Source organism: Podarcis liolepis (genome assembly GCF_965112155.1).
Source record: "Podarcis liolepis genome assembly, chromosome: 18".
In the NCBI taxonomy this organism is placed as follows: domain Eukaryota; kingdom Metazoa; phylum Chordata; class Lepidosauria; order Squamata; family Lacertidae; genus Podarcis; species Podarcis liolepis.
In genome coordinates, this window is record NC_139572.1 from 11,809,343 (window position 1) to 11,836,717 (window position 27,375).

Sequence of the window (27,375 nt, forward strand, 5' to 3'; positions counted from 1 at the left end):
AAGGAAGCAATTATGTAAGCAAGGGTGAGCACAGCACCTGAATGCAAATCCAGTCAGGAGCCACTGCCAATCATAGCATCCTAGAGTTGGAAGGGGTCCCCCCCCACGAGGAAGGCTAGGCTGAGAGAGAGAAGAGAGAGACTCCAACCACCTCGAAGGTCCACACTGAGCGTCACAGCCGAGTGGTGGGATTCAAACCCTCGTCCCTCCTGGGTCCTGGTCCAACACACTAACCACTGCACCACCACTCCCTTTCTTCGTTTGCTGGCATGGGAACGAAGTATCACCCACACCAGCCTTATGGCTGCTCCCCAAGCAGGAACTCCAGGCTGCCCTTTGCCCAACCCAAACCACAGCTGCCTCTTTTCCACAAGGAGGACAGGATCATAGAACCTTGGAGTTGGAAGATAAAGGAGTTTTGGGGTTCCTGGGCGCAGCACGTCCTACCAGGAAGACCCCAGAGGAGTGTTGCATTGTGGGTCAGGATTGTCAAAGCTGCTACAATTTCAATGTTCAATTCTTTATTGCCATCCCTTTTGCAAAGGCTTTCCCCTTTGAAGAAGTCAAACCAGTCCAAGAGAAGCCAGCTGCACCCGAGCCATCTGCTCGGCTTACACTGAAGGGCTAAGGGCGAAGAATAAATTACCCCAACAAGCCCCACCCCACCCATAGCTGCCGCAGCCCCTCAAATACAGAGACACACACCCTCCCTGCGGTTCTCTGTCCAGGGGAAAAGAGTTCGAGAGAGTGGGAAATCCCTCAAGGAAACATTGCCCTCTGCTGCAGGAGACGAGTTCGAGAGAGGAGCAAATCCTGCAAGGAAAGGGCATCCTCCATCGCAGTTTCCCCCATTCACACACACATCCAAAATCCCCCCCCCCGCCCCAGCCTCAGAGGTTTCGGAAAACGACTTTCTTCCCGCAGACCAAGTCTGGTTGGTGGATGGCATCCCACATCACCAGCATCTCGTAAGGAACGAATCGGTGCACCAGGAGCAGCTCCTTGTAATAGCAGGGGTCGAAGGACTCGAGCTTGGACGAGGGCACGCGCACCCCCACCGTGCGGATGCCCATGTGCGAGGCGGGCGCCAGTCCCGCCCTCTCCAAGCACATGCCCAGGTAGACGTCGTCGATGGGGAACAGCTCAATGCCCAGGGACTTTTGGTAGATGGTCCGCGAGGTGAAGCCGGACATGAGGACCCCTCCGCCGCCGCAATAGGGCGGGTACGACTTGGAGGTGGTCACCTGCTCGGGGACGTAATACTTGCTCCACTTCTCGCGGATGGGGCCCACATTGGTGATCAGCTGCCCCACAAAGAGATGCTCATCTCCCGCACCCGGGATGCCGAGAAGGTAGCGCACCATGTTGTCCGTGTTGGCGAAGACGTCGTCGTCCCCGTTGAAGACGAACCGCACGCCGGGGCAGCGAGACTCCATCCAGGCGTGGAAGAGGACCTGCTTGAGCGTCAGGTTGAAGAAGCTGTCCTGGAAGCCCCACTGCAGGATGTCCCCGTGCTCCTCCGTCTCCAGCCGCAGCAGCCGGCCAAGCTTGCGGGCATCGCGGGCATTCCCCGGGACCCCCGCCAGGAAGACCCTGCGGATGTGGACGCCCTCAAAGGTCCGCTCGCGGCCCCAGGTCTTGCGGATGATCTCCCGGCGCTCGTAGTTCCCCGGAGAGGACTTGATGGCCAGCAGGAGGAAGACCTCGTGCGAGGACTCGGGGCGCCCGCATTTCTCCGGCAAGTCCAGGAGCAGCGGGAACACCTTGCAGTGCTTGTAGCGCAAAAAGTCCTGGATGTGGCCCGGCAGCTCGGCAAAGCCAGGGACGCTGGCCACGGAGACGTTCTCGCGGCACTCGGCAGCGGGGCTGCGCCAGGGCTGGGTGGCGGCAGCAGGCGGGGATGGACTTGGGGTGGCAGCTCTGGGCTCCGTCGAGACAGCAGGGTCCTCGTCCGTCTGGAGGAGAAAGCAGAGCCCCATGAAGCCCACCACGCCCAAGACGGCAGCTTCCACCTTGTAGGACCAACGTCGCGACATTTCCACCTGGGAGAGAAGGGAAGAACAGAGGGGGTGAGAGGCACACGAGGGATTCCTGTGTTGCAGGGGTTGGGCTGGATGACCCTTGGGGTCCCTTCCAACCCTACAGCTCAGGGAATGAGGTAGATTCTCTCTCACACACATACGCTCACCGAGGACTGATCCAGGCGGGAACCAGGAGTAAATCACACCATGCAAATAGGAGTGGACTCTTTTCTGTTGGCAAGCTCTCCTGGGGGGGACGGCAGACCCCCAGTACCTCCCAGCGTCTCCCAGTGGGCACGTCTCTGGAATGGCATGTCCCTTCACTCCCGAGTGCCCCTCTGCAACACTTCTCATACGAAAAGTGCACACCAGTCTTTCGGCATCACGCAGCAAGAAGATAGAGACATCCAAAGATCTAAACTACGTTTTATTCACAATATATACAGAGAATCCATAATCACGTCTGTGCCTTCCAAACTCTGGCAGAAAACCAGAAAGCACACAGCAAAATGAAAGTACAGTCCAATAACACTCTCCGACGGAAGAGATAAGACCGTCTTCCGTTCCCACACTCTTCTCGGACATCTCATGTGATTTATACTAATCACACTAACCAGCATCAGTTACGTAAAATCCTAACATTTTCTAGCAAAAACAGTATCTGCACAGGCTGTCAAGCCTAGTGAGCACAGCAACTATTCCCCAGTAGGACATGACAAGAGACAGCAAAGGTTTAAGTCTCTTGAGAGCCAGTGTGGTGTAGTGGTTAAGAGCGGTAGTCTCGTAATCTGGGGAACCGGGTTCGCTTCTCGGCTCCTCCACATGCAGCTGCTGGGTGACCTTGGGCCAGTCACACTTCTCTGAAGTCTCTCAGCCCCACTCACCTCACAGAGTGTTTGTTGTGGGGAGGAAGGGAAAGGAGAATGTCAGCCGCTTTGGGACTCCTTCGGTAGTGATAAAGCGGGATATCAAATCCAAACCCCTCTTCTTCCCTTAGTTTCCTTTTCTCTGACCTGCAGTTATAATTACAGTGGTACCTCAGGTTACATACGCTTCAGGTTACAGACTCCGCTAACCCAGAAATAGTGCTTCAGGTTAAGAACTTTGCTTCAGGATGAGAACAGAAATCGTGCTCTGGCGGTGTGGCGGCAGCAGGAGGTCCCATTAGCTAAAGTGGTGCTTCAGGTTAAGAACAGTTTCAGGTTAAGTACGGACCTCCAGAATGAATTAAGTACTTAACCCGAGGTACCATTGTATTCCTAGATCCTCTTCCTCCTTCCCAGCCAAGACTTGGTCTCTCTCTCTCTGTGTGTGTTGTGGCAACAAGTCCCGCAGAGCCCCTGGTGCCAAGCGCTTGTTATTTCCCTGTTTGCTTTCTCCAAGCCACAGGCTCCAATTAAAGGAGTCCTTATCTGGCAATATCTCCCAGCAAACAATCTGCACAGCCAGCCCAGAGACCTTTCAAAGTGCAAAGGCAGCAAGGAACAAATTCCCAAAATGCAAAAAAGAAAAGAAACTTTAAAAATCCTTTCAAGATGGTGAAATGGAGTCATAGAATTGGAGGGTTGGAAGGGACCCCGAGGGTCATCCAGTCCAACCCCCTGCCATGCAAGAAGCACAGGAATCCCTGGCAGGTGGCCCCCCAACCTCTGCTTAGCAACCTCCCAACACCTTCTTTCATGGGAGTCCACTCTGCCATCGAAGGACTCTTACCCTCAGAAACTTGTTCCTGATGATAAGCCAGAATCTCCTTCCCCACCCTTTGGACCCTGCCCTCTGCCAGTTGCATCTTCGACTTGAGCAGTTCTTTGGTCTGTTTCGGAGAAAGGAACTCCCTGCACCCCGCGGCACTTGGCCTCTGCTTGCACCTGAAGCCATTGCTTCCGCTCTTGCTTCCCTTTCTAGCTATTTTGGGGTCTGTTGTGCAACCTCCGACAATTTCCGGAAGGCATTAATAACTCAGTTTCCTGCAATGACTTTGCTAAGGCACAAACTGACTCCAGACCAGTTGGGAAATGCTCTCTTTGATATATTTATCTCAGGGTGCTTCACTCATCAAAACACAGGGAGCCGCGTCATTTACCAGTCGGGGGGGGTGTGTGTGGACTAGATGACCCTGCAGTGGCTTTCCGGCAGATTTCAGGATTGAACCTGAGGACTTCTGCAGGAGCTAAGTTTCTAGACCTCATGCTTTTGGAAAAAAGGATGGGTTTGCATGGAACGCCAGAAGTTGCTTTGCACTGAGGCCCAATGAGCAACTCTCCCCAGTAGGCCTTGCCCCAATGAGCCAGTTGCAGACCCTCCAGGGTCCCAGTTTCCCAGGGACAGTTCCGGAACTACAAATGCTGTCCCGGTTTCCCTCTTGACCCCAGAATGTCCCGCTTTCCCTTTTTCTCCATGTCTCAGAGAACAATGAAAAGTGGTCTGCATGTAGGTGCAAAAACAGAGCCCTGTTTATCCGGAAAATAAAATCCCTGCACCAAATGAAGGACACAATGAAGCTGCCAGACGGAGCCCTGCCTATAATTCTGAAGGCAACGGTCACCACTGCTTCAAAGTCTTTCACTGCAATGCTTCCACAGCCAGCCATGTCTCTGCCTTATTTGCAACAGCAAGAACTGATCGGCAGTGGAACAGACTCCCATGAGAAGTGGTGGACTCTCCTTTCTTGGAGGTTGGGTGGCCCTCTGTCTGGGATGCTTCAGCTGAGATTGAGCCTTGCAGGGGGTTGGGCTGGATGACCCTCAGGGCCCCTTCCAACTCCACATTTCTATGATTCTCCCTGCTAACAATTCCTGCCTTGCAGGGGGTTGGATGAGATGATCCTCAGAGTTCCTTCCAACTCTGCACTTCTATGATTCAATACGCCTGTCTTCTCAGGGGCTGGAGATCCCTAAGAGCTGAGGAATCCAGATAGACTGTCCCTGGACCTGGAGGTTCCAAAAGAAGAACTGGATTGCTAGATCAGACCCAAAAAGGGCCCGTCTGTCCAGTATCCTGTTCTCACAGAAGCCCTGCAAGCAGGATTCCAGCAAAAGTGCCCTCTCCCCTCCTGGGGCTGCCAGGCACGGGGATTCAGGAGCACACATTGCCTCTGACTGTGGAGCACAGCCACCCTGGCTAGGAGCCATCAATAGCCCTCTCCTCCTCCATGGATTTGGCCAATCCTCTTTGAAAGCCATGTTAAGTTGGTGGCCACTCATGTGGCAGGGAGTTCCACAGCTTAACTCTGAGCACCTGTGAGAGCAGGAGCTGGCCTGATCTCATCAGGTGGTTCTTCTGTCACCGGTGGAATGTTGCAGGGCTGCAACCAAACCAGAGGCCGCGTCAAAAAGGGGACCCCTCCCTCATTGGGCAGACCCCACCTCAAGTCACATTCCAAGCACACCCGCCCCATGGCATTCGCCTCTGCATTGCACACAAAACTGGCCCCAAGAGAACTCCAGCGCAGGACATTCTGCTAGCTCAGAATGCAGCTAAGCTGGTTTCTTTGCGGGTGGAAATTGCCAACAGCCTCTTTGGACTCAATCCGAGGTGGCCCAAAATGAGGAGGGGTCCAGCCAGGGCAGTGCTGTGTGGTGAGGAGGCCAGCCGTTTCACACAGAATCATCAAAATGGGAGGGTCCCCGAGGGTCATCTAGCCCAACCCCCTGCAATGCAGGAATCTATCACCCAACGTGGGACTCAAACCCATGACCCTGAGATTCCAGTTGTATAGTTCTGATAATCTAGCTGCGATTCCTTGTTGTGAACAGGTTCTCAAAGTCAGGCTGAGAGTGAGCGACTGGCCCCCAAGGCATCATCGCCCAATGAGCACTGAGCAGGGAGATTGGGACCCTGGTCCCTCGCTGGTCCTAGTCCAGCACTCTAACCACTGCGCCACCACTGCCTCCACAAATCTCAGCTAGATAGGAACCAGGGCAGGGGGTTGGGCTGGATGACCCCTGGGGTCCCTTCCACCTCTACTGTTCCACGAATGGTCTAGCTCAGCAGAAGGCAGCTTTGGCTACATCAACCTGTCCTGTTTCAATCCTTTTGGGAGCCAAATTCAGGGTGACCTCTACTCAGAGTAGACTCACCGAAACCAGAGCAAGCTCAGTGAGCCACGCCAGCTGATTTGGGCAGGTTCTGCTCCGAGTGAGATGCCACCTCCGGAGGAAGAAGTGGCTTTTTTATTTTGCAAACGGGAGCAAAAAACAATTTCCAGAGAAAAAAGGAATAAATCTGTCCTCTGGGGAGGTTGCCTAATCATCGCGGAGCCCCGGCTGGTTCTGCCACCCAGACAGTCCCCGGGAGTCAACAGTTTCTTAACGGGGACCAGAAATGCCTGTTGGGCGAGTCGCTCTTTTGCAAGAGGCCCCAGGGCACGATCGGCAGTAATAATTTGGCAAAATCTGCCCCAAGTTAACCGTGAGTCACCAGAGGCAGCCTGGGGAGCAGGGCTGAGCTTGGCTGCTGGATCTCCGGTGAACTTGGAGATCTCACGGGACCCGGAATCCAGGGGTTGGGGGGACCCCAAGTGTAGCAGGAGCCAAAAAGGGGGCGAAGCAGCCCACCTAGCCCAGCACCCTGTCCTCCCAGTGGCCAAATGTCCCCAAGGACTGGGGAATGGAGATAGACTGCTTCTGGACAGGGAGGTTCTACAAGGACCCGGCTGGATCAGGGAAATGGCCCACCTAGTCCAGCATTCTGTTCTCACAGCAGCCGACCTATTGCCACTTTTGGGAAACCCCATAAGCAGGATTTGAGTGCTAGAGGCAACTCTCCCCTCCTGGTTTCAGGAGCACTGATACCTCAGACTCCGGAGGGCAGAGGAGCATGAAAAATAAAAAACACCAATGCTATTCTAGGCTGTTGCAGCTTATAAATTTGATTTATTCACATATTTAGGCCTGGATTTAGATGGAGAGAGTGCAGACCTGACATCCTGGTCGTCTCATGAGGGGTTGTTCCCCACTAGAGACCAAAGCATCTCCAGAGGGAAAATGTCAGGTTCTGCACTTAGGCAGGAAGAATGAGATGCACAAATATAAGATGGGGGACACCTGCCTTGCCAGTAGAATCATAGAATGGTAGAGTTGGAAGGGACCCCCAAGGTCATCTACTCCAACCCCCTGCAATGCAGGAATCTCAGCTCAAGCATCCATGACAGATGGCCCCCAACCTGTGCTTAAAAACCTCCAAGGAAGGAGAGTCCATGTGAAAAGGACTGAGGGGTCTTGGTGGACCACAAGCTGAACAGGAGTGAACAGTGTGATGCAGCAGCAAAAAAAGCTAATGCCATCCTAGGCCTCATCCACAAGTCTAGTTTCCTGATCAAGAGAAGTCACAGTGCCACTCTATTCTGCCTTGGTCAGACCACACCTTGGTCAGTCCTGTGTCCAGTTCTGGGCACCACAATTTAAGAAGGATGTTGACAAGCAGGAAGGTGTGCAGAGGAGGGAGACCAAGATGATCAAGGGACTGGAAACCAAGCCTGATGAGGAACGGTTGAAGGAGCTGGGGATGTTTAGCCTGGAAAGAGGAGACTGAGAGGAGACAGGAGAGCCATCTTCCAACATCTCAAGGGCTGCCTCAAGGAAGGGGGAGCAAGCTTGGTTTCTCCTGCTCCAGAGAGTAGGACGTGAACCCATGTCTTCAAGTGACAAGAAAGGAGCAGCTCTCCATTGTTTTAGTCTAACCTGGAGATGCCCTCAAGGGCTTGAGCTCAGGGACCTGCATGCGGAATGAATGTTCTGCTGAGCTACAGTCCTCCCTAGAAATGAAGGAAGAGTCTAGTCTCTTGGTTCCCAACAAAAGGATGGCATAAGTAGGAACACTGGATGCTGCTGAGTCTTCCAGCTCAGCCGGCAGCAGCTCTCCGGGACTGGGGGAAGGGTGCCTCTTCCAGCCCTACCTGGAGACATGGTGGGGTTCAAATCCCCCCACCTGGCCATGAAAGGTCTGACCTGGGGAGCCAGCTGTGTGCCCTCTCAGTCTAGCCTTCCTCGAAGGATTGTTGTACAGTTCACATGGAGAGAGCGAGAGAGAGCCACATTCCCCCTTCTCGCTGGCTGGGATCATTGGAACTCCCTTCCTCAGGAAAACAGCCCAGATCCTTCCTGGCTGAAGATTTCCTTGTTCCAACAGTCTTTGGGGAGCTGACTGCTTTAATGAAAAGTTGGTGCTGTTTCTATTTAAAACAGATTTTATAGATATAGATAGTCTTATGTCTATCAATGTTTAACTGCTTTTTAATGACCCCCACCCGAAAAAATGTGGTTCTTGCTTTTATATGTCAGCTGCCTTGAGTCCCTTTCACGTGGTGTATAAATAAATACGTAAGAATAAATGAAAGCATCTTCTGGAACAGCCTGCAGGGCGTCAGTCTCTTCCAGCTCTTCCAAACTACAACTCCCAGAGGCCCCAAACCAGCGCCACGCGGAGGACATCAATCCCTGCAGGGCTGATCACCGCTGCGCCTGTTTACTGCTCAGTGCAGCTCTTCATTTTTTTGATTATTTACTTTTTATACCATTTAACTCTTGCCAGTTTTTAAAAAAGAAATCTTCATCCAGAAATAGTGTTTAACAGCTGCAAAGATTTATAATAGCTAAAAAGCAAACACTAAGATTATAAAGCAATAGCTAAAAGGTAAATGCTAAGGTTATAATAGCTTTAAAGTGTTTTAAGATTATAACAGCTAAAAACTGGAAGGGAAAAAAGCAAACGTCCCACTACACCTGAATGGGTTGAGAAAAATCTGGAAACTCTGAGTAAGATAATAATTACAACCAGCCCTGCGTGTTAATGGGGAGGAAATAGATTTATTTAATTTTTTTGGCAATGTTTTGGATCAACAAGTTCAGAGACAAAGTCCAGCCTAATGCTCCTTTGAACCTGCTGTGACAATATTTCTTTATCATGGGTTTATTGTGCTTATCTGGAGAATAATAATAATCATAATAATTTATTATTTATACCCCGCCCATCTGGGTGGGTTTCCCCAGCCACTCTGGGCGGCTTCCAACAGAATATTAAAATACAATAGTCTACAGACACACATCCTAATTCTAATTGGGGTTTTTTGTTCCCCCCCCCCCAAAAGCACCAAGGCTTCTGAATGGACTCACCCAGAGACTGAGCCGCCTCTCCGCCTTGCAGGACTCCGGCAAAGAGTCCGTCTGCCTCGCGCACCTGGTAGCCTGACTCACCTGGGCAGGTAAGGGGGCGGGGCCAGGCACGGCCAAGGGGCGGGGCTTGAAGGTACCCCCACACCCAGAGCAAGGTCGGCTCCAAGCACCCCAAAAAGGAAGGGGGGAAGCAGAGCGAGGTGCTGCCTGGCTTTGTGGAAGGAGAGCCTGATAAGATTACAGGTGTGTGTTTGAGCCCGAGAGAGAGAAAAGAGGAATAATCTCAAGGGCGTGGAGGAAGGGAACCAGATCTCCCAGGCAACACCTGGGCGGCTTAATTTCCCCTCGCTGGACCCACAGGGTCCAATTTTGTCTTCTCCCCACCCCGTTTTGGAAAAATAATAGTAGTAGTAAATAAATGAATAAATGCACTCTACAGTTCTACGATTCTCAGACAGTATTCGTGTTTATCATGCTTTTTATCATGTTTTTATGACTGGTGCAATATTACCCTGGGATCTTTTGATAAAAGGGTATATAAATGGAATAAATAATAATAATGTTGCAACAATATGTAGCAAAAGGGGGGGAGAAAACAGACTATATAAATTGTTATTTCATACAATTAATCTGCCAGTTGGTTGTAAAGGGAAAGCGGTTTGCAAGGAAGATGAAAAGATAATGTTACCACTAAAAATTTAATTTGGCTAATTAAACCATCTGTTGCCTTTTAAACGGGGTGGGGTAGCGTGCTGTTTTCATTTGTTACTTTGCTATGTAATTTTCTGTTTTTATATTGTACACCGCCCTGTGATCCTCAGGTGAACAACAGTATATAAATGTCATAAATAATAATAATTTAAAACCTGCAGAAAGTGTGCAAACCACAATAGATTAAAACTTTAGAAAGAACACATCTTTTAACTGCTGCGGGAGTACAATTGGCAGGACGGGGGGGGGAGGGCAGAATCATGACAAGGACTAACCACAGTAAGATGCAGTTTGGCAAACAGCATTATTGGGGAAAGTGACTCAAAAATCAGCAGCAGCAAGGAATTAAGATTAAATTGTGAGTGGTTAACTTCTACTCGGGAACAGAAGTCTGTAATTAAGTCTCTGTTGGCGATTCATGGAGGCTTTGTAAAGAATCACAGAATCACAGAATCATAGAATTGCAGAGATGGTGGGACCCCGGGGTCATCCAGTCCAACCCCCTGCAATGCAGGAATCTTTTGCCCAAAGCAGGGCTCAAACCCACGACCCTGAGATTGAGTCTCCTGCTCTGCCAGTTGAGCCACCTCAGACTCTGTTCCACTTGCCTGTGCAGTGACTGAGCTCAGGTAACCACAGTTACAAAATGTATTATTTGAGTGACCTGCATGGACAAAGGTGGAGAAAGCCAAAGAGATGGCTATTCTTTGAAACTGATTTATGACTCTTGGCTCATCTGAGAATAAAACTGTATATGTTTAAAATGTTGAAACTTGATAAAAATTAAATTGGAAAAAAATGAATTGAGGGGACACCAAACTAGGAGGAGTCACAGGAGATTAAAAATGACCACAACACATTGCAGACCTGGGCGCAAACTAACAAATGAATTTCAGTCGGGACAGGTGCCAGGTTTGGCACTTGGGCAGGAAGAACCAGGCACCTGGCTTACTAGCAGGGCCTGTGAAGAGGGTCTCTAGGGGTCTGAACATGAGTCCACAGGGTGATGCAGCAGCAGAAAAAGTGAGTGCTCTTCTAGGTTGTATAAAGAGAAGCATAGTGTTCAGATCAAGGGACGTGGGTGGCGCTCTGGTCTAAACCACAGAGCCTAGGACTTGCCGATCAGAAGGTCGGTGGTTCGAATCCCCGCGACGGGGTGAGCTCCCGTTGCTCAGTCCCTGCTCCTGCCAACCTAGCAGTTCGAAAGGTCCTCAAAGTGCAAGTAGATAAATAGGTACCACTCCAGCGGGAAGGTAAACAGTGTTTCTGTGCGCTGCTCTGGTTCGCCAGAAGCGGCTTAGTCCTGCTGGCCACATGACCCGGAAGCTGTATGCCGGCTCCCTCGGCCAATAAAGCAAGGTGAGCGCTGCAACCCCAGAGTTGTCCGCGACTGGACCTAACGGTCAGGGGTCCCTTTACCTTTAGTGTTCAGATTAAGGGAAGAAACAGAACTGCTCTCTTCTGCCTTGGTGAGACCACACCTGGAGTCCTGTGTCCAATTCTGGGTGCCACAATTTAAGAAGGGTGCTGGCAAACTGGAATGTATGCAGAGGTTGTCTGTATGCCAACAAGAGCTTTTCTACCATGGAAAGGAGGTTGCGTACTCTCCTTCCTTGGAGGTTCATAAGTGGAGGTTGTTTGACCATCTGCCAGGGTGCTTTAGCAGATTCCTGCTTTGCAGGGGGTTGGAATGGATGACCTTTGGGGTCTCTTCCTACCCTTTAATTCTGAGATTCTTTGACCTCAGAAGATGTTGGAGAGTTAATTGGAGAGTTCTGAAACTGGTAGGGTGACCATGGGGGGGGGTACAGTTGTGATTCTGACCCTGCAGTAAATAACTACACCAGGGGTCAGCAAACACCAGGGGTCATTTTCAGCAGAGGGCCGGTCCACTGGCCCTCAAACCTTGTGGAGGGCCGGACTATATTTTGGAGAGAGAGAAAAAAACAAATTCCTATGCCCCACAAATAACCCAGAGATGCATTTTAGAAGACATCTGAAGGCAGCCCTGTTTAGGGAAGCTTTTAATGTTTAACAGACTATTGTATTTTAATAATTTGTTGGAAGCCCCACAGAGTGGCTGGGGAAACCCAGCCAGATGGTTGGGGTATAAATAATAATATATTATTATTATTTTAATTATTGCAGTGGGTTGGGCTGGATGACCCCTGGGTGCCCCTTCCAACGCTGTTTCTAGAAGAACAGCACCTGCAGCTATGCCCAGTTTGTTGTTCCCCAGGCATGATGAACGCCTTCTGCAACGGCCATGTCACCATCCCTGAGCAAACAGTCAGGGGCTCTGACCAGACTTTCCTGTTCTACCTGCAGGCTTACTTGCAGACACCCTGTTTGCACTGGATGTTCTCTCTCTCTCACACACACATTTTCTTCCTTCTCCCCTTCCACCATCGTCTTGCACAGCCTGCGGACATGCAATGAAGCTGAGTGTCGTGAAATTCAGGACAGATAAAAGGAAGCAGCGGAGCTGAACCGTGGTACTCCAAATGGCTAGTACAACCTTTAAAAGAAGTCTGTAACGAAATAATGGGAGGAAAAAGGGCACCAGAGTCGTGGAAAGAAGTGTATATTACACTTGTACCGAAAACAGAGACTGAAAAGACTCAGCTGAAGAACTACTGCCCCATATCATTGCTCAATGTGGATTACAAAATCTTTGCAGACATTTTGGCTAACAGACTAAAAAGAGTGCTAGTGGAAGAGATACCATATTTTTCGCCCTATAGGACGCACTTTTCCCCCTCCAAAAATGAAGGGGAAATCTGGGTGCATCCTATGGGGCGAATGCAGGCTTTCGCTGAAGCTTGGAGAGCGAGAGGGGTCGGTGCGCACCGACCCCTCTCGCTCTCGAGGCTTCAGGAAGACATCCGCAGCCTAGGCAGCCCTGCGGGAGGTCCCGCAGGGATGTCTAGGCTGCGGATAGCAGCCTGCTTCCCGGAGCGTCAGGCGCCCTGAAAGCAGAGCGCCCGGCGCTTCGGGAACACACCCGCAGCGTGGGGAGCCCTGTGGGAGGCCCCCGCAGGGCTCCCCATGCTGCAGATAGCAGCCTGCCGCCTGGCGGGCGGGGCGCCCTGAAGCAGAGCGCCCCGTGCGCCGGACAGATATCCGCAGCATGGGGAGCCCTGCAGGAGTTCCCCGCAGGGCTCCCCACGCTGCGGATAGCAGCCTGCTGCCTGGCGGGCGGGTCGCCCTGAAGCAGAGCGCCCCTTGCGCTGGGCAGACATGGGCCAGCCCCACAAGCTCGGGGGACAGCAGGGAGGCGCAGCGCCGCCATCCCGCTGTTCCTCGACCTGGTTTGGTTTCCCCGACCTGCTTTTTTTTGGGGGGGGGAAATAAAGGGAAATTTTTTTTCCTTTATTTCCCCCCCAAAAAACTAGGTGCGTCCTATGGGACGGAGCGTCCTATGGGACAAAAAATATGCTACATAAAGACCAAGCAGGCTTTCTCCCGGGTAGACATCTATCTGATAATGTGAACATAAATACTAAGGCAGTTTTGATATTTGTGGATGCGGAGAAAGCTTTTGACAACATTTCTTGGAGTTTTATGAAGAAGAACCTACAGGGGATGGGGGTAGGCCAAGGTTTTGAAAACGGTATAAGTGCAATTGATTCAGAACAAAAGGCTAAATTAATTGTAAATAACGTGGTGATGGAAGAATTTAAGATAGAAAAAGGGACATGACAAGGTTGCCCAATCTCCCCATTGCTTTTTATATCGGTCCTGGAGGTTCTGCTGAATATGATTAGAAGGGACCGGTTGGTTAAAGGTATACAAGTCGGAGCTAAACAGTACAAGTTGAGAGCATTTGCAGATGACTTAGTATTGACGTTACAGGAGCCAGAATCTGGTACCAAAAGGGTTTTCGAACTGATTCAAGAATTTGGTCAGGTTGCAGGATTTAAACTGAATAAGTTAAACTTAACTGTGATGGAGAAAGAGAGGTTTCAGAATGAGACAGGTTTAACAGTGGTTAAGAAAGTGAAATACCTGGGGATTAATATGACAGCTAAAAATGGGAATTTATTTAAAGACAATTATGAAAAATGTTGGACTGAAGTGAAAAAAGACTTAGAAATCTGGTCAAATTTAAAGCTTTCACTGCTAGGCCGTATTGCTGCAATAAAAATGAATGTATTGCCTAGAATGTTGTTTTTGTTTCAAACATTGCAAATTTTGGACAAAATGGACTGTTTTAAGAAGTGGCAGAGAGATATCTCTAGATTTGTCTGGCAGGGCAAGAAGCCTAGAATAAAATTTAAAATACTAACAGATGTAAGGGAAAGAGGTGGATTTGCCCTGCCAGACCTTAAACTTTATTATCAATCAGCAGCTTTTTGCTGGTTGAAAGAATGGCTACTTCTGGAAAACACAGACATTTTGGATTTAGAAGGTTTTAATAATGTATTTGGATGGCATGCATACTTGTGGTATGATAAGGTTAAAGCACATAAAGCATTTAAAAACCATACTGTCAGGAAAGCATTGTTTAATGTTTGGATAAGATATAAGGACCTATTGGAAAATAAAACCCCAAGGTGGTATTCACTGATGGAAGCAAAAGCACAGAAAAAGCTCAATATGGAGGCCAAATGGCCAAAATATTGGGAAATTTTGGAACGAGAGGGAGATGAGACTGAAATTGCAGAGTTTTGAGAAATTAAAAAACTAAGTGCGAGACTGGCTTCATTATTATCAGATAATGGAGGCATACAATTTGGACAAGAAAATTGGCTTCCAGGTGGAAAAATCAAAATTAGAAACAGAACTGTTAGAACCCAAAACTAAGATTTTGTCAAAGATGTATAACTTGCTGTTATAATTGTCAATAACCTATTTTTCTTTCTTTTCCATCCTCATTTGCTCTTTTCTTTTTCTTCTCTTTTTAGAAATGAAATTCTTCTAATAAAATATTAATAATAAAACATTCCAACTGTCTATTATTATTATTATTATTATTATTATTATTATTATTATTATTATTATTATTATTTACTATGCCTGATCCACTGCCTCTTGTGGCAAAGAGTCCACTTTATCTAAGCAGCCCTTCCTCTCCTCTCTCAAATCTCCCAACGTTCAGCTTCACCTGATTGTCTGAGAGTTCTAATGAGAAAAGGAGGAAAACTTCCAGTGGGAGGGAGTTCCACAGTCCAGCTAAGCGCCGGGTGACACAGGTGCTTCATTTTCTGCGTCCTGAATTTGCCAGCGTGGAATCTGCTTATGCTGTAAATGTGTTTCGAAGAAAGATTTTAGGAAACTTTAAAAACCAGCGCACACAAAGTCGTTTTTTAGAAAAACAAGTGGTTTTTATTATTAAAAGAGCAACTTTTCCAACAGCAATTCTCTCCCCCCCCTTTTTTTCCCCCACCCTTAGCAGCTTGGAAAATGGGAGAGTGCCTCCTCCCGACTTCTGGGCATCTGACGCAGCTTAGGAATGAAAGATGGAGAATACAAAATAACAATAAAAATAATATGGAGCGATTTGTGGTAAGGGAGGAACGTCTCGCTCTTCGGTGCAAAATCCCTTCCGCCTCGAACTGCACACGGATCCGCCTCCTCCTCCATTCCTCCATTCCTGGGTGGCTGCTTCTCTCTCCCCAACTCCAGTGTTTTAAAATCCAGGCGAAAAATAATTAAAAAACACGCAAACATCTCCCTCCTGTCGCAAGACACACTTTTGGAACAAACCGGAGGCGACTGCTGGGACGGGGTCTGATCAGGAGCCAGCGAGGTAAATCCCTGGAAAAGGAGAGCAAGGGGGGAACTTTGGGATTCCTGCCTTGCAGCAGGTCAGACTAGATGACCGCTAGTGCCCCTCCCGACTCTGCCAGCCCCCATTCCTACTACCTGTGGCGAACCTCTTCTTGACCAGCGACATGCGGTACCCGCTGCCCACCAGCTCCACATCTGCCCCGGAAAGGGTGCTCCCCTCGCTGGTGAACTGGGCTGCCACAGGGCTGGGCTTGCTGGGACCAGTCAGGGGTTCCCAGCTGGCCAGGAGGCGGCCGGATCCTGCAGAAAAAAGAGCAGAGAAGAGATGGACCCAAGCGAAGGAGATGGGGCCCCCCAGGTTCCAGAGAGCTGCTGCTTCCCTGCGCAGGCGGCGGGCAAGAGGAAGAAGACTGGAGCCTGGCATCCGCGCCACCCCTTGGCCAGCTCACCTGGGTGCCCGTGGGTGCCAGGGAGGTCCAGGAGCCGCCACAGCAATCGCTTCTCCTCCAGGTTCCTGCAAGAGGGAGAGAAAGAGACAAGCTGGTTGGGCCATTTGGACATTTTGCTGCAGAGCCCGGTTGGTGAGAGCCTGGTGCTGATGACGCCAAGGTTGCAGGTTCGATCCCCGTAAGGGACAACTGCCAATCCTGCCTTGCAGGAGGTTGGACTGGATGACCCTCAGGGCCCCTTCCAACTCTACCATTCTAGGATTCCAGGATATATATATATATATATATATATATATATATATATATATATATGCTTTCGTAGATATATATATAACCAACAACCAAAACACAGTGAAAACAAACAGTGAAAACCCCCAGGCGGCTGATACATTGGGTATACATAATCAATAATAACATATTCAAATCAACCATATGTACAATTCTAGATACCTTAACACTCCTCCCTCCACAAGGTTTATTTAACTTTTAACATTTTAATTGCCCCAAATTGTTAAAACCTGCCCAAATAATTCAATATTTTCTCACGCCAATCCTCCTCCTCCTCCCTGACCTTAAACCCTTTCATTTTATGTATCTTCACAGTTAGATATTCTAATATTCTAATATTTTTCAATTTTCCCCTCCATTGGATCCTAGGATTTCTATCCCTGAGGGACTCCGCTGGGAATGGCTTTGACTGGCGGGTGAAGCAGGTGAGGGGAGCCAAAGGGTCTCAGAGCCCCGGTCAAGAAGGCGGTTTCTGTTTGTGCTGTAGGATCTGTCCACCTGGGAAAGAAGGAAAACTTGGACCCTAAACCTCTGCTGGCTTGTGGGAGAAGAAGGAGCCAATCTGAGTGGAGCCCCTAAAACAGTCTTGTATCTCACCTTCCAGCAATTCCTGCAGCCAGGCTGGGGCCCAACGCCTTGCTCTCACAGAATAAAACAAGAGGAGCCTTGGGACCCCAAGAGTCATCCACCCAACCCCGTCACCCAGGCCGAGGGGGGGCTCTTGCCATCTGGGCAGCCCCGGACCCCCAGACACACAGCCCTGGCTTGCGCCCCAAGGAGGTCACTTGGGGGCTGCTGAGGCTTCACCCCCGGAGCCACACTCCATTGCTTCTCGAGACAGACGGACGCCAGCCACAAGACTCCCTTTCCCCTTTGGGAAATGCATCTGCTTGGTTTTGGGGGCCAATGAACTGGGGGGTGCAGAATCCTAGAAGTGCAAGCTTGGGAGGGTCACCCAAGGGTCCTCTAGTCCAAGAAGGGAGGAATCTTTTTGCCCAACATGGCTTGAACCCACGACCCTGAGATTTAGTCTCTCATGCTCAAGCAAAAAAGCAATAAAACAACTTGGTATCTGAAAAACAGTTAAAAGCCTTCTTAAAACAGGGGAGCCTTTTAGCCCTTGTGCAGCTATGATTCCCAGCTCCCTTAGCAAACTACAGTTCCCAGGATTCGGGGGCAGAGACTTCTGGTGGAATTGCATTTGCCTTTTTCGTTGTGAGAACAGAATGCTGGCCCAGAAGGGCCATTTCCCAGATCCAGCCGGGTCCTTGTACTCTTGTAGAACCTCCCTGTCCAGAAGCAGTCTATCTCCATTCCCCAGTCCTTGGGGACATTTGGCCACTGGGAGGACAGGGTGCTGGGCTAGGTGGGCTGCTTCGCCCCCTTTTTGGCTCCTGCTACACTTGGGGTCCCCCCAACCCCTGGATTCCGGGTCCCGTGAGATCTCCAAGTTCACCGGAGATCCAGCAGCCAAGCTCAGCCCTGCTCCCCAGGCTGCCTCTGGTGACTCACGGTTAACTTGGGGCAGATTTTGCCAAATTATTACTGCCGATCGTGCCCTGGGGCCTCTTGCAAAAGAGCGACTCGCCCAACAGGCATTTCTGGTCCCCGTTAAGAAACTGTTGACTCCCGGGGACTGTCTGGGTGGCAGAACCAGCCGGGGCTCCGCGATGATTAGGCAACCTCCCCAGAGGACAGATTTATTCCTTTTTTCTCTGGAAATTGTTTTTTGCTCCCGTTTGCAAAATAAAAAAGCCACTTCTTCCTCCGGAGGTGGCATCTCACTCGGAGCAGAACCTGCCCAAATCAGCTGGCGTGGCTCACTGAGCTTGCTCTGGTTTCGGTGAGTCTACTCTGAGTAGAGGTCACCCTGAATGTGGCTCCCAAAAGGATTGAAACAGGACAGGTTGATGTAGCCAAAGCTGCCTTCTGCTGAGCTAGACCATTCGTGGAACAGTAGAGGTGGAAGGGACCCCAGGGGTCATCCAGCCCAACCCCCTGCCCTGGTTCCTATCTAGCTGAGATTTGTGGAGGCAGCGGTGGCGCAGTGGTTAGAGTGCTGGACAAGCAAGGGACCAGGGTCCCAATCTCCCTGCTCAGTGCTCATTGGGCGATGATGCCTTGGGGGCCAGTCGCTCACTCTCAGCCTAGAATACCTGGCAGGGGGGCTGCGACCAAGTGAAGATGCTTCTCTCCCCCCCTTTACCTCAATATAATTTAACACAAGTATAAAATTGAATATGCATTTAAAAGTTGGCCTGCCAGGCTTCCAGGATGTTTCTCTTTCCTCCCTTCCTCGGTGGTGGCCCCCGCCCTGGGGAACACCCTCCCGTCAGACGTCAAGGACTTTTAGAAGACATCTGAAGGCAGCCCTGTTTAGGGAAGCTTTTTATGTTAGGTGTTTTATTCTGTTTTTAATATGTTGGGAGCTGCCCAGAGTGACTGGGGAAACCCAGCCGGATGGGCAGGGTATAAATACATTTATTATTATTATTACTCACTGCTCAATGTAACAATTAAAAAATAATAATGATAAAATGTTAAAATGCATCAAAGTATTTCCTAATTCCATTTCCATACTTAAGATTTCCAGTTAACATAGGAAATACTTTTCCCAATTCCATTTCAATATATTAACATATTTTAGAATTTTAGCATTTTTTCCCTTTTTTCCCCTTCTTTGTTTCCCATTGACTTAGACTTTTATTTAACTACCACGTATTCCCAAATGTTAAGCAGAGTCCCTTTTGACTTGGTCAGCCCACAAAACCACACGTTATAAATCAATATTCCACAAACGCAGCAAGGGCGGAATATTAATTTAATAAACAGTAATCATGACCTTGTCCGTGAAGCTGGAGGTCTCCCCAAGACAACCCCCCCCCCAAAACCAGACCCGGGTCTCACCACGAGGCGCTCGGCTGGGGCTGGACGTTGGCAGCCGGTTCTTCAATGGGCAGGAGGATCTGGACGTTTCCCAGGGCCGCGGCCGAGGCCAGAGCCCCTGTGTTGTAGCTGTAGTCAATGCGCACCCGCGTGGCCTCCGACCCACAGGCCCAGTCCACCGAGAGCTGCAGGGGGGCCCAGCGCGGGCCTTGCTTGGAGTACTGGAGTCGAGGGGCAGAGAGAGGGGAGAGAAGGGTCATCCAGCCCACCCCCAGCTATGCAGGAGCCATGGGAGGGGGAATCATGGAAAGGCTGAAGCAAATGGGACCCCGGGGGTCATCCAGCCCACCCCCGGCCATGCAGGAGCCACGGCTGGTTCCGGACTCCCGGTGGTCCCTGGCTGCTCAGAGAGGATGGGGGTCTGGAAGCACTGGGGGGGGGGAGGTTCCTCGGCTCTTCACTCCCCCAACCCAGCCACCCGCAGGGCCCGTCTCTTCCACCTGGTATCTGAGGAGGGTGACGTTGTAGTAGGGGGCGCCCGGCGCCTGCTCCGCCTGCTTCTGGAGGTGTGCAGTGAGGGCGGCCATGTTGAGCCAGAAGTCCTTGCTGTGGGGGTCGCTCTGCGAGGCATCACTTGGGGGGGGGCGGAAGAGAAATCCATCAGCACCCAGGAGGTCAGTCTGGTTCTGTGGGGTGCCCCCCACAATCCGAGAGGAGAAGGACCCCCTCTTTTTTGCTCTCCCTCCCTGCTCCAACAAAGTCCTACTCAGTAGGAACAGCAGGCCAACTTGTCTCTCCCCTGCTTTCAGATGTCTGGCTCTCTGCCCCACGGATTGAGCTCCCCTCTCATTCTCCCCCCAACCACGTGCAATTCTTGGGGGTCCACATAGTCCCCCGCAGTGGATTTGGGGGAGCCCCGGGGAGAAAGCAGAACAGGGCAGCTGGATCCGACCCTCTGAGCGGAAGGGAGCCCGGCTTTTCCAGTTTCTCCCACAGGGGCACCTTATGCCCCCCATCTCCCCCCCCCCCGTGGTACCTGAAGAGGAGTTCAGTGTTGGGCAGGAACTGGTCGATGGCGGCCGTGTGGCGCAGGCGGAAGCTGAGGACGGGGGGCGCAGGGGCGCTGCTGAAGACGCGCAGGATCCCCGCCGGGAAGGACATGGTCAGCTCCCCCGTGACCTTGACAAGGCAGCTGCAGGAGAGGCGAGAGAGAGCCTGCCATTATCACCCCTGGCCCTATTGTCTCCCCCAAATCCAGGCACTCTCCGTCCCCTCACAGGAGCCCCTTCATGCCGCAGGAAGGACTGCCACTTGCTTCTGCGAAAGAGCGCCAGCAGGAGAGCCCACTGCCCCACACTGCCGCATCTGCTTGCAAGTCATAGAGTTGGAAGGGACCCCCGAGGGTCATCCAGGCCAACCCCTGCAATACAGGAATCTTTTGCCCGACGTGGGGCTTGAACCCACGACCCTGAGATTCAGAGCCTCATGCTCAACCAACTGAGCAGAGAGATCCGGGCAGAGGCAAAGGGAAGTTCAGCGAAGCTGGTTGAGGTTTCATTGCATTTTAAATTGTTTGTTGGGAGCTGCCCAGAGCGGCTGCGGCGACCCAGTCGGATGGGCAGAATGAAAATAATAAAATTGTTGTTGTTCCACAAAACAGGAAAAGTGTATAGATCTGAAGCCGTGGCTCTGAGAGAGAGAGACCACCCATATTCCCAGAGCCCGCGTGCAAAGTAAGACGGAGACCTTAAAAGCCTTGTTTCGCATCAGGTACCCAAGCTGACCTGTCATGAACAAGCAAGCTCTCCACCTGCCTTGGGCATCAAGGCCAGGATTGGCTCTGGGAGCCGAGGGGCGACTGCACAGGATCTTGCGGGAACTGGGACGACTCCACAAGACGTCACATGGGGTTGTGGAACTGAGCGGCTCTGGCCCCTTCAAAGCTGTTTTTGCACCCCTCAGTCGCCTCAGTGGCCACCAGCTTCTTCAAACGCAAACCCAGAACTTTTGAGATCGCCTCTAAACCAGTGTCAAAGTTTTATACTCGTTCTGTGCAGTTTCACACCAGTTTGGAGCGAATCGGAAAGTGCCAGGATTTGGGGTGTTAAGTACGAACACCAGTTTTGTGCGTCTATTACAGTGGACACTTGGGTTGTGAACGTGATCCGTGCGGGAGGCATGTTCACAACCTGCGGTGTCCGCAACCCACAGTGCCGCATCTGCGCGCGCACGAGTTGCGATTCGGCACTTCTGTGCATGTGCAAAGCGTGATTTAGTGCAGTGTTTCCCAACCAGTGTTCCGCGGCACACTAGTGTGCCGCCGGACGTTGCCTAGTGTGCCGTGGGAGGGAGGCGGGCGAGTCGGGCTAATCCTCCGACGAGCTCCACCTCCAGACCCATTGCTCAAATCCTTTAACCCAGGAGGGCGGGGAGGGGGGGGAGAAAGAGAAAAAAGAAAGGGTGGAAAAAAAGAAGGGGAAGAGAAAATATTTTTTTAAAAAAAGGAAAGAGGAAAAAAAGCGAGGGATGGAGGAAGGGGAATAAACAGAAGGGGAGGACAATGAAAAGGGGCGGGGCTTGGCAGGCAGCAGATAACTGGGGAGGGGGCGCGGCTGGCGGCGGCTCAAGGCAGGAAGGGAGGAGCTGCCTCGCGGAGAGTCTTGGGCTGCAGAGATTTCCCGTTCAGGAGCGCGGGAGGCCACGCCGTGGATGAGAATCTCTTCCTCCTCCTCCTCCAGGAGAGAGGGTGGTCCGCCCCACCGAGTCGGGCCTGCTCAAGCGTGGGAGCCTATAGTTAGAGCTCAGCTCCTTTTCTTGCCTTCCCCGCCCCCCCACGGAGCACATTTTCCTCGCCCCCCCAACCCCCGCATGTAGAATAGAAGCCCTCCAGCCTCCACGCTGCACAAACTCTCCCCTCTGCAACGAAGCGCTTTGTTGCATATCTTTGGTGAGGTTTTTAGGCAGTCTTGGTGCACCTTAAATCAGCGCTAATTGCGCCTGGATGCAGTATTTACTTCCGAGTAGGCCCCCTTCTCCCCCCCCCCCCGGTAGCACCTGACGTTGCTATTCGTATCATCAGGTTTGTTTGTTGATAATTTAATTGTTTTAAAAGCATCATGCTAAAGAGCTCTCTCCCACCCCCAGACCCTTGGGCAAAACAGAAACACACACATACACAAACACAGAGATTGAGCCCTGCAGGTTTTATGAAATGAATGGATTCTGAATGCCTGTTTTAGTGGCTTGTCCGCCTTAGGCTGCTGGGCCAGACACCTGTTACACGGTGCAGTCCGTAAGCTGTGAGCGCTGCTACCTGCCGCCGAGACCACGTAACGACAGTCTTGAAAGACCTACATTGGCTCCCAGTACCTTTCCGAGCACAATTCAAAGTGTTGGTGCTGACCTTTAAAGCCCTAAGCGGTTTCGGTCCAGTATACCTGAAGTAGCGTCTCCGCCACCATCGTTCAGCCCAGACACTGAGATCCAGTGCCAAGGGCCTTCTGGCAATTCCCTCACTGTGAAAAGTGAGGTTACAGGGAACCAGGCAGAGGGCCTTCTCGGTAGTGGCGCCCGCCCTGTGGAATGCCCTCCCATCAGACATCAAAGAGATAACCATTATCTTCTATGCTGTTACTATTTTTTTATTTTTTTTTACATAAGTAAAAAGTGACCTTTCCCCATCTGGCATGGTGGTGTGCCTCGAGATTTTTTTCATGAAACAAGTGTGCCTTTGCCCAAAAAAGGTTGGGAAACACTGATTTAGTGTTTCTACACATGCACGAGCGCCGAAACCTGCAAGTAACCCGTTCTGGTACTTCTGGGTTTCGGCATGTCCGTAACCCGAAAACACACAACCTGAAGCATCTGTAACCCGAGGTATGACTGTATTCAGTTGGGGGGGGGAATATGGGACTTGCAGTACAAAAGAAGCCCGAAACTTTGGCATCGGTTTGGAGGTGGTCCCAAATTTTGATGCTTAAGCGAGTGGCGGCATCGAGAAGCAGAGCCAGGACATCCAGATCTGGTGTGAAAATGGCAATGAGGTGAGGGGTCCCCCCCCCAAAACACCCCCACAAACACACACTGCCCTCTGTCCTCCGTTTATTACCTGTCTGGGCTGCAGCCTTTGAAATAGGCATGGATGTATTCTGTGAAGGCCGTTGCCACAGGGAGAGCACCCTGCGAACCCAGGACAACGGGAGACGGGCCCCGCGAGACGCCTGCCAGAGAGAGAGAAAGTCAAGCGATCACGGGGGAAATGCCAGGGAGTTGGGAAGCGAGTCCCAAGAAGATGTGGGGTATTTGGCTTGGAGGAGCCTAGAATCGTGGAATGGTAGCGCTGGGGGGGAACCCAGAAGTCATCTAGCCCGACCCCCAGCAAGGCAGGAATCCTAGAATTGTAGAGTTGGAGGGTTGTCTAGTTCAACCCTCTGCAAGGCAGGAATCTTTCCCCCCAACCTGAGGCTCGAACCCACAACCCAGAGATTAACCCAGAGTCTCCTTCTCTACCAACTGAGCTATCCTGGCTTGGGTGGGGCAATTAATTGCACATTTTGTTCAAAACCCAGTTAAAACTATTTCGTTCGATTCAACGAAACAAAGGAACTTGATCTGAGGATACCAGCGTTCCGAAGTCAGGCGGCCATTGGCACCTGCTGCCCCCCAGCACCCCTAGGGAATCCCACCCACTCTGAGGGGTGCCAGTACCCACTTTGCCTTAACTGAAGGTGAAAGCAGGAGGCCCCCTTTGCATCAGTCACCCCTTAAGTCATTCTTGTTTTCTATGTGGTAAAAAAATTAAGGCATTTTGAAGAAGTTGGGGGCCCCCGAAGCATTTCCCATTCCTCCTCCTCCCCCCAGAAACACTCTGCGACTCCTTGTGCAATGGGGCGAGGCCTCCACAAAAGAAAGCCGGGTGCCCCCACGCCCCCCAAGCCCGCAGCCCCCTCCGCGGGGCACCTACCGAGTCCCGGCTGCGTGGCCATGAAGAAGGCCCGCTCCGTCATCCCAGCCGAGCTCTGCGGGGTCGACAAGGCCCAGAGACGCGAGGGGCTGAGCGAGCGAGGCTGGGGGCACAGCGAGAGAGATGGGAGGCGTGTGAATTATTAAATGATGAACATGCTTATTATTCTTATTAATAATACCACTTCTGACGACTCACAATCGTTTCACCAACAACCTGTTCACAATTCTATAGGGCTTCTGTTGCATTTAGCTCTTTTCTAAATCTTATTTATTAATTTTTCACATACACAAAAAAATCTTAAGGTATTTTAGCATAAACTGTAAATTACTTGATCCATTGACTTCCTATCCCCTTCTTCCATGGTTTCCATATTTACCCTTAAATCACCTGTGCTCTTCAGTATGTGCAATCTATCCTATTTATCTTAATATATTATCTCTGCTTCTCATAGTTCAAGTCCTGCTCATGTTTTTATCTCGCTTTAGTAGTTCTTTAAATACTTTCTAATATTTTCTGTCGGTCTTGCCAGTTCCGCATACTCCGGCATTTTCAAAAGCCGTTCTTCTTTGCAGCAAATTCTTATATCTCATCCGTACACTTTACAAGCTTTTCCTTGCGACAGGATTCAGAAATCCTTTGCAGACTTTATTTTATCATACCCTAAGTAGGCTAGCCGTAGTTAATGTTTCTCAGCCTCTGGGAGCCAAAAGCAGAATGGAAAAAGAAGGGCTCAACTCAACTCTGAGAAGGCTTGGATCGTGACGGAACAAGACTTCTGCCGCAAACCTCCCCAAATTAACCAACCCGCAGTATGCTAAATTGGGGGGCATCTCTGCACAAAAGAACAGCCCCCCAATGGTACGAGGAAACACAACTCTGTGTGCACAGACAGGGTCCAGGGCATGTGGGGCTCACCGTGTCGCTGCCGGTTGAGACTGCCGAGGGCCGTTTTGCGTGGCATCGCCGAGGGGGGGCTACCATGGGGGTCAATCCGGGTGCAGCGGATGGAGGGAGAGAAGCTGCAAGCCAAAGGGAGAGAGAGTAGGGGGTTGGTTGGGATAATCAAGGATTGGGATAATCAATGTAAATAAGTATTTAAAAGAGAGGGAGCTTTGTGGCCCTGTGGGGGGATTCGCACCCAGATCTCTCAGGTGCTCTAAATCCTGTCTCTCCATCCATCCATTCATCCACCCATCCATCCACAATCAGTTTGCCCAGCCATCGTTTACTGGGCCATTAAGCAAAGCTCAGACCGCAAAAAAGAAAATGCAGAGGCCAATTGTTAATCGTTAACCATAACGAGGTTGAAAGAGCTGTGCAAGATTTGGAGATTTCGGAAATGAGATTTATTAAGGCCTTCAAGGGAGAAGACGCCCTGGAGGGATCAGCCAGGAAACCACGTTGTCAAAGGGGATCAATGGCGCCTGTGCTGATCATGGGGGGGGGGGGGGGAGCTACGGCAGGAGGAAGCGAGAGGATCTCAAGCTCTGGCCGTTTGCCAAGAGAGCAGCCGCGCCCTTGAGAGGAACTGAAGCACCTGTGAGACCCAAGGAACCCAAGACTCCTAGAACTGTGGAATTGCAAGGGACCCCCAAAGCTCATCCAGCCCAGCTCCCTGCAATGCAGGAATCATAGCTCCAGAATCCCAGAGAGATGACCATCTGCTGGGAAACCAGACTGTCCTGCGCAATCTCCTTTGCTCTTCATGTTTTCCATAAAAATAATGTTTTTATCATTGACGTTCTGGAATGTGTTTTTAATGTTGCAAACCGCCCTGGGGTCTCCTGATAAAAGGCAGTATATAAATTGAATCCAATAAATCAAATAAATGACAATAATAATATTACAATAGTACTGTGAGATGTGGAAAACTAACTTTAAAAAAAAGAGAAGAAAAAGCAGGAAGAGAGTGAAGAAAGGGGGGGGGGAGGGAAATGGGAAGAAGCAAGACAGAAAGAGAAAAGGGGCACCTGATTTTCCTTCTGCCGTTACATAAAAAAAAGGTTATTTAAGGCATTCAGTCCAGAGCAACATCCATCTTCTCTGGTGCCAAACAACATTTCTTCTCAATCCAAAATCATTCATTTCCTTTTCCCACAAAGTCCAAAAGCGGTTCCCTAATTATTTTTATTAATAATAATAAAAAAATCCCCCTTTGTTCCGAGACTCTAGCCAACTTCTTATTTCTGTTGCCTGTAATAAATCGGCCAATTGATTGATGAGTTGATTGACAGAAAACCCGGACCTGTCAACCCAGACCTTTCATTCCCCACCTTCTTTTAACCGATTTCTTATCCAGTGATCCAAAACGATGAGAAAAAAGAAAACGAGAGTGCAATAGACACTAATAAATATATGGTTCTTATGGCTAGGAAGGCATATAGGATTTCATTCTCCGCTGCAGAAAAAGACGCGTCTCGCACCCAGACCCAAAGGCAACAGATGAGAAGGGACCCGACCTGTGGCATGGATCCTGGCAAGAGGAAATGGCAACTCACCGGGGTCCGACGGCACATCTGGGGGGGCACCCTCCAGGTCTCTGCCCCGTGGCGCCCAAGGAGAAGGGCTGGTGGAGTCTCCGCTGCTGGGGGGCGCTGGGGACGACGAGGAGGAGGAGGCCGAGTTCGAGGAGAGGCAGCTGTCACGCTCACCCCCCCGCGGGGGACACTCCGCAGCCGACCAGCCCCGCCGACCCCCGGGGGCCGCAGCCTCCAGGAAGGGGTCGCTGAAGGGGGACTCGTGCCGGCCTGGGGGGTGGCCAGGGGGCGCCGGGGCGGGGGGCCAGGCCGAGACGGAGTGGGCCCACTCGGGGAGCTCCTGGGAGCCCGGCTGGGGGAGCCAGGGGTCCGGGGTGTCGTCGGCCGGCTGGCAGCAGCGGGGTCCGTCCTTGGGGGGGCGCTTTCCGGGAGGGCTCTGTGGGGTGCCAGGCCGGGGGCTCCAGAGGCGGGCGTCCGGGGAGGGGCCGGTGGCCAGGTGAGACGGGGAGTCCAGGCCGGAGTCTTCCACGTTCTCGGGGGACGAGGAGGAGAAGGGGGAGGGGCTGGAGGCCAACAGGTAAGAGCGGGGGGCTGTGGGGGGGGGGGAGAAGAACAATAAATAGACATTGATATCCATATAGACAGATAACAATATAGGTATCAATAATAATAGAGATGTCAATATCAAAATCAATAGGCATTGATATTTACATATCTATAGATCTATATTGA

The 27,375-nt window shown here is 51.0% G+C and overlaps 2 protein-coding genes across 9 annotated transcripts in view; both read right to left on the reverse strand.

Moving 5' to 3' along the window:
• Window positions 1-504: 504 nt before the first annotated feature.
• On the reverse strand, window positions 505-9,354 carry B3GNT3 (UDP-GlcNAc:betaGal beta-1,3-N-acetylglucosaminyltransferase 3). 4 transcript variants are annotated; one of them, XM_083483531.1, is made up of 2 exons: window positions 9,134-9,354; window positions 505-2,042 (listed from the first exon to the last, which is right to left on the reverse strand). In XM_083483531.1, exon 2 carries the CDS (start codon window positions 2,034-2,036, stop codon window positions 891-893), a length of 1,146 nt encoding a protein of 381 aa, XP_083339657.1. In that variant the 5' UTR covers window positions 2,037-2,042; window positions 9,134-9,354; the 3' UTR covers window positions 505-890. The 4 variants fall into 4 exon arrangements, with proteins under 4 accessions (XP_083339657.1, XP_083339655.1, XP_083339658.1 ...); XM_083483529.1 differs by lacking the exon at window positions 9,134-9,354 and adding an exon at window positions 3,781-3,876; XM_083483532.1 differs by lacking the exon at window positions 9,134-9,354 and adding an exon at window positions 3,735-3,836.
• Window positions 9,355-15,230: 5,876 nt separating this feature from the next.
• The window catches only part of FCHO1 (FCH and mu domain containing endocytic adaptor 1), a 41,455-nt gene continuing 29,310 nt past the window's right edge, over window positions 15,231-27,375 (reverse strand). For 4 of the 5 annotated variants that reach the window (XM_083483672.1, XM_083483673.1, XM_083483674.1 and 1 more), the window contains 10 exons: window positions 26,665-27,234; window positions 25,082-25,185; window positions 24,164-24,266; window positions 23,309-23,420; window positions 20,237-20,392; window positions 19,701-19,833; window positions 19,222-19,421; window positions 16,027-16,091; window positions 15,713-15,877; window positions 15,231-15,604 (listed from right to left, as the gene is read on the reverse strand). In XM_083483672.1, coding sequence (XP_083339798.1) covers window positions 15,582-15,604; window positions 15,713-15,877; window positions 16,027-16,091; window positions 19,222-19,421; window positions 19,701-19,833; window positions 20,237-20,392; window positions 23,309-23,420; window positions 24,164-24,266; window positions 25,082-25,185; window positions 26,665-27,234 — 1,631 coding nt within the window. In that variant the 3' untranslated portion in view covers window positions 15,231-15,581. The remainder of the gene's footprint in view (window positions 15,605-15,712; window positions 15,878-16,026; window positions 16,092-19,221; window positions 19,422-19,700; window positions 19,834-20,236; window positions 20,393-23,308; window positions 23,421-24,163; window positions 24,267-25,081; window positions 25,186-26,664; window positions 27,235-27,375) is intronic. The other variant, XM_083483675.1, reaches the window with a different exon arrangement.

Bases quoted from the DNA above. Each gene is read 5' to 3' on its own strand.
- B3GNT3 (XM_083483529.1), bottom strand. From the start codon at position 3,810: ATGCAACTGGCAGAGGGCAGGGTCCAAAGG. The intron at 2,043-3,780 runs GTGGGGAAGGAG...CTTCTCTCCCAG, and splicing joins CAGAGGGCAGGGTCCAAAGG to GTGGAAATGTCGCGACGTTG.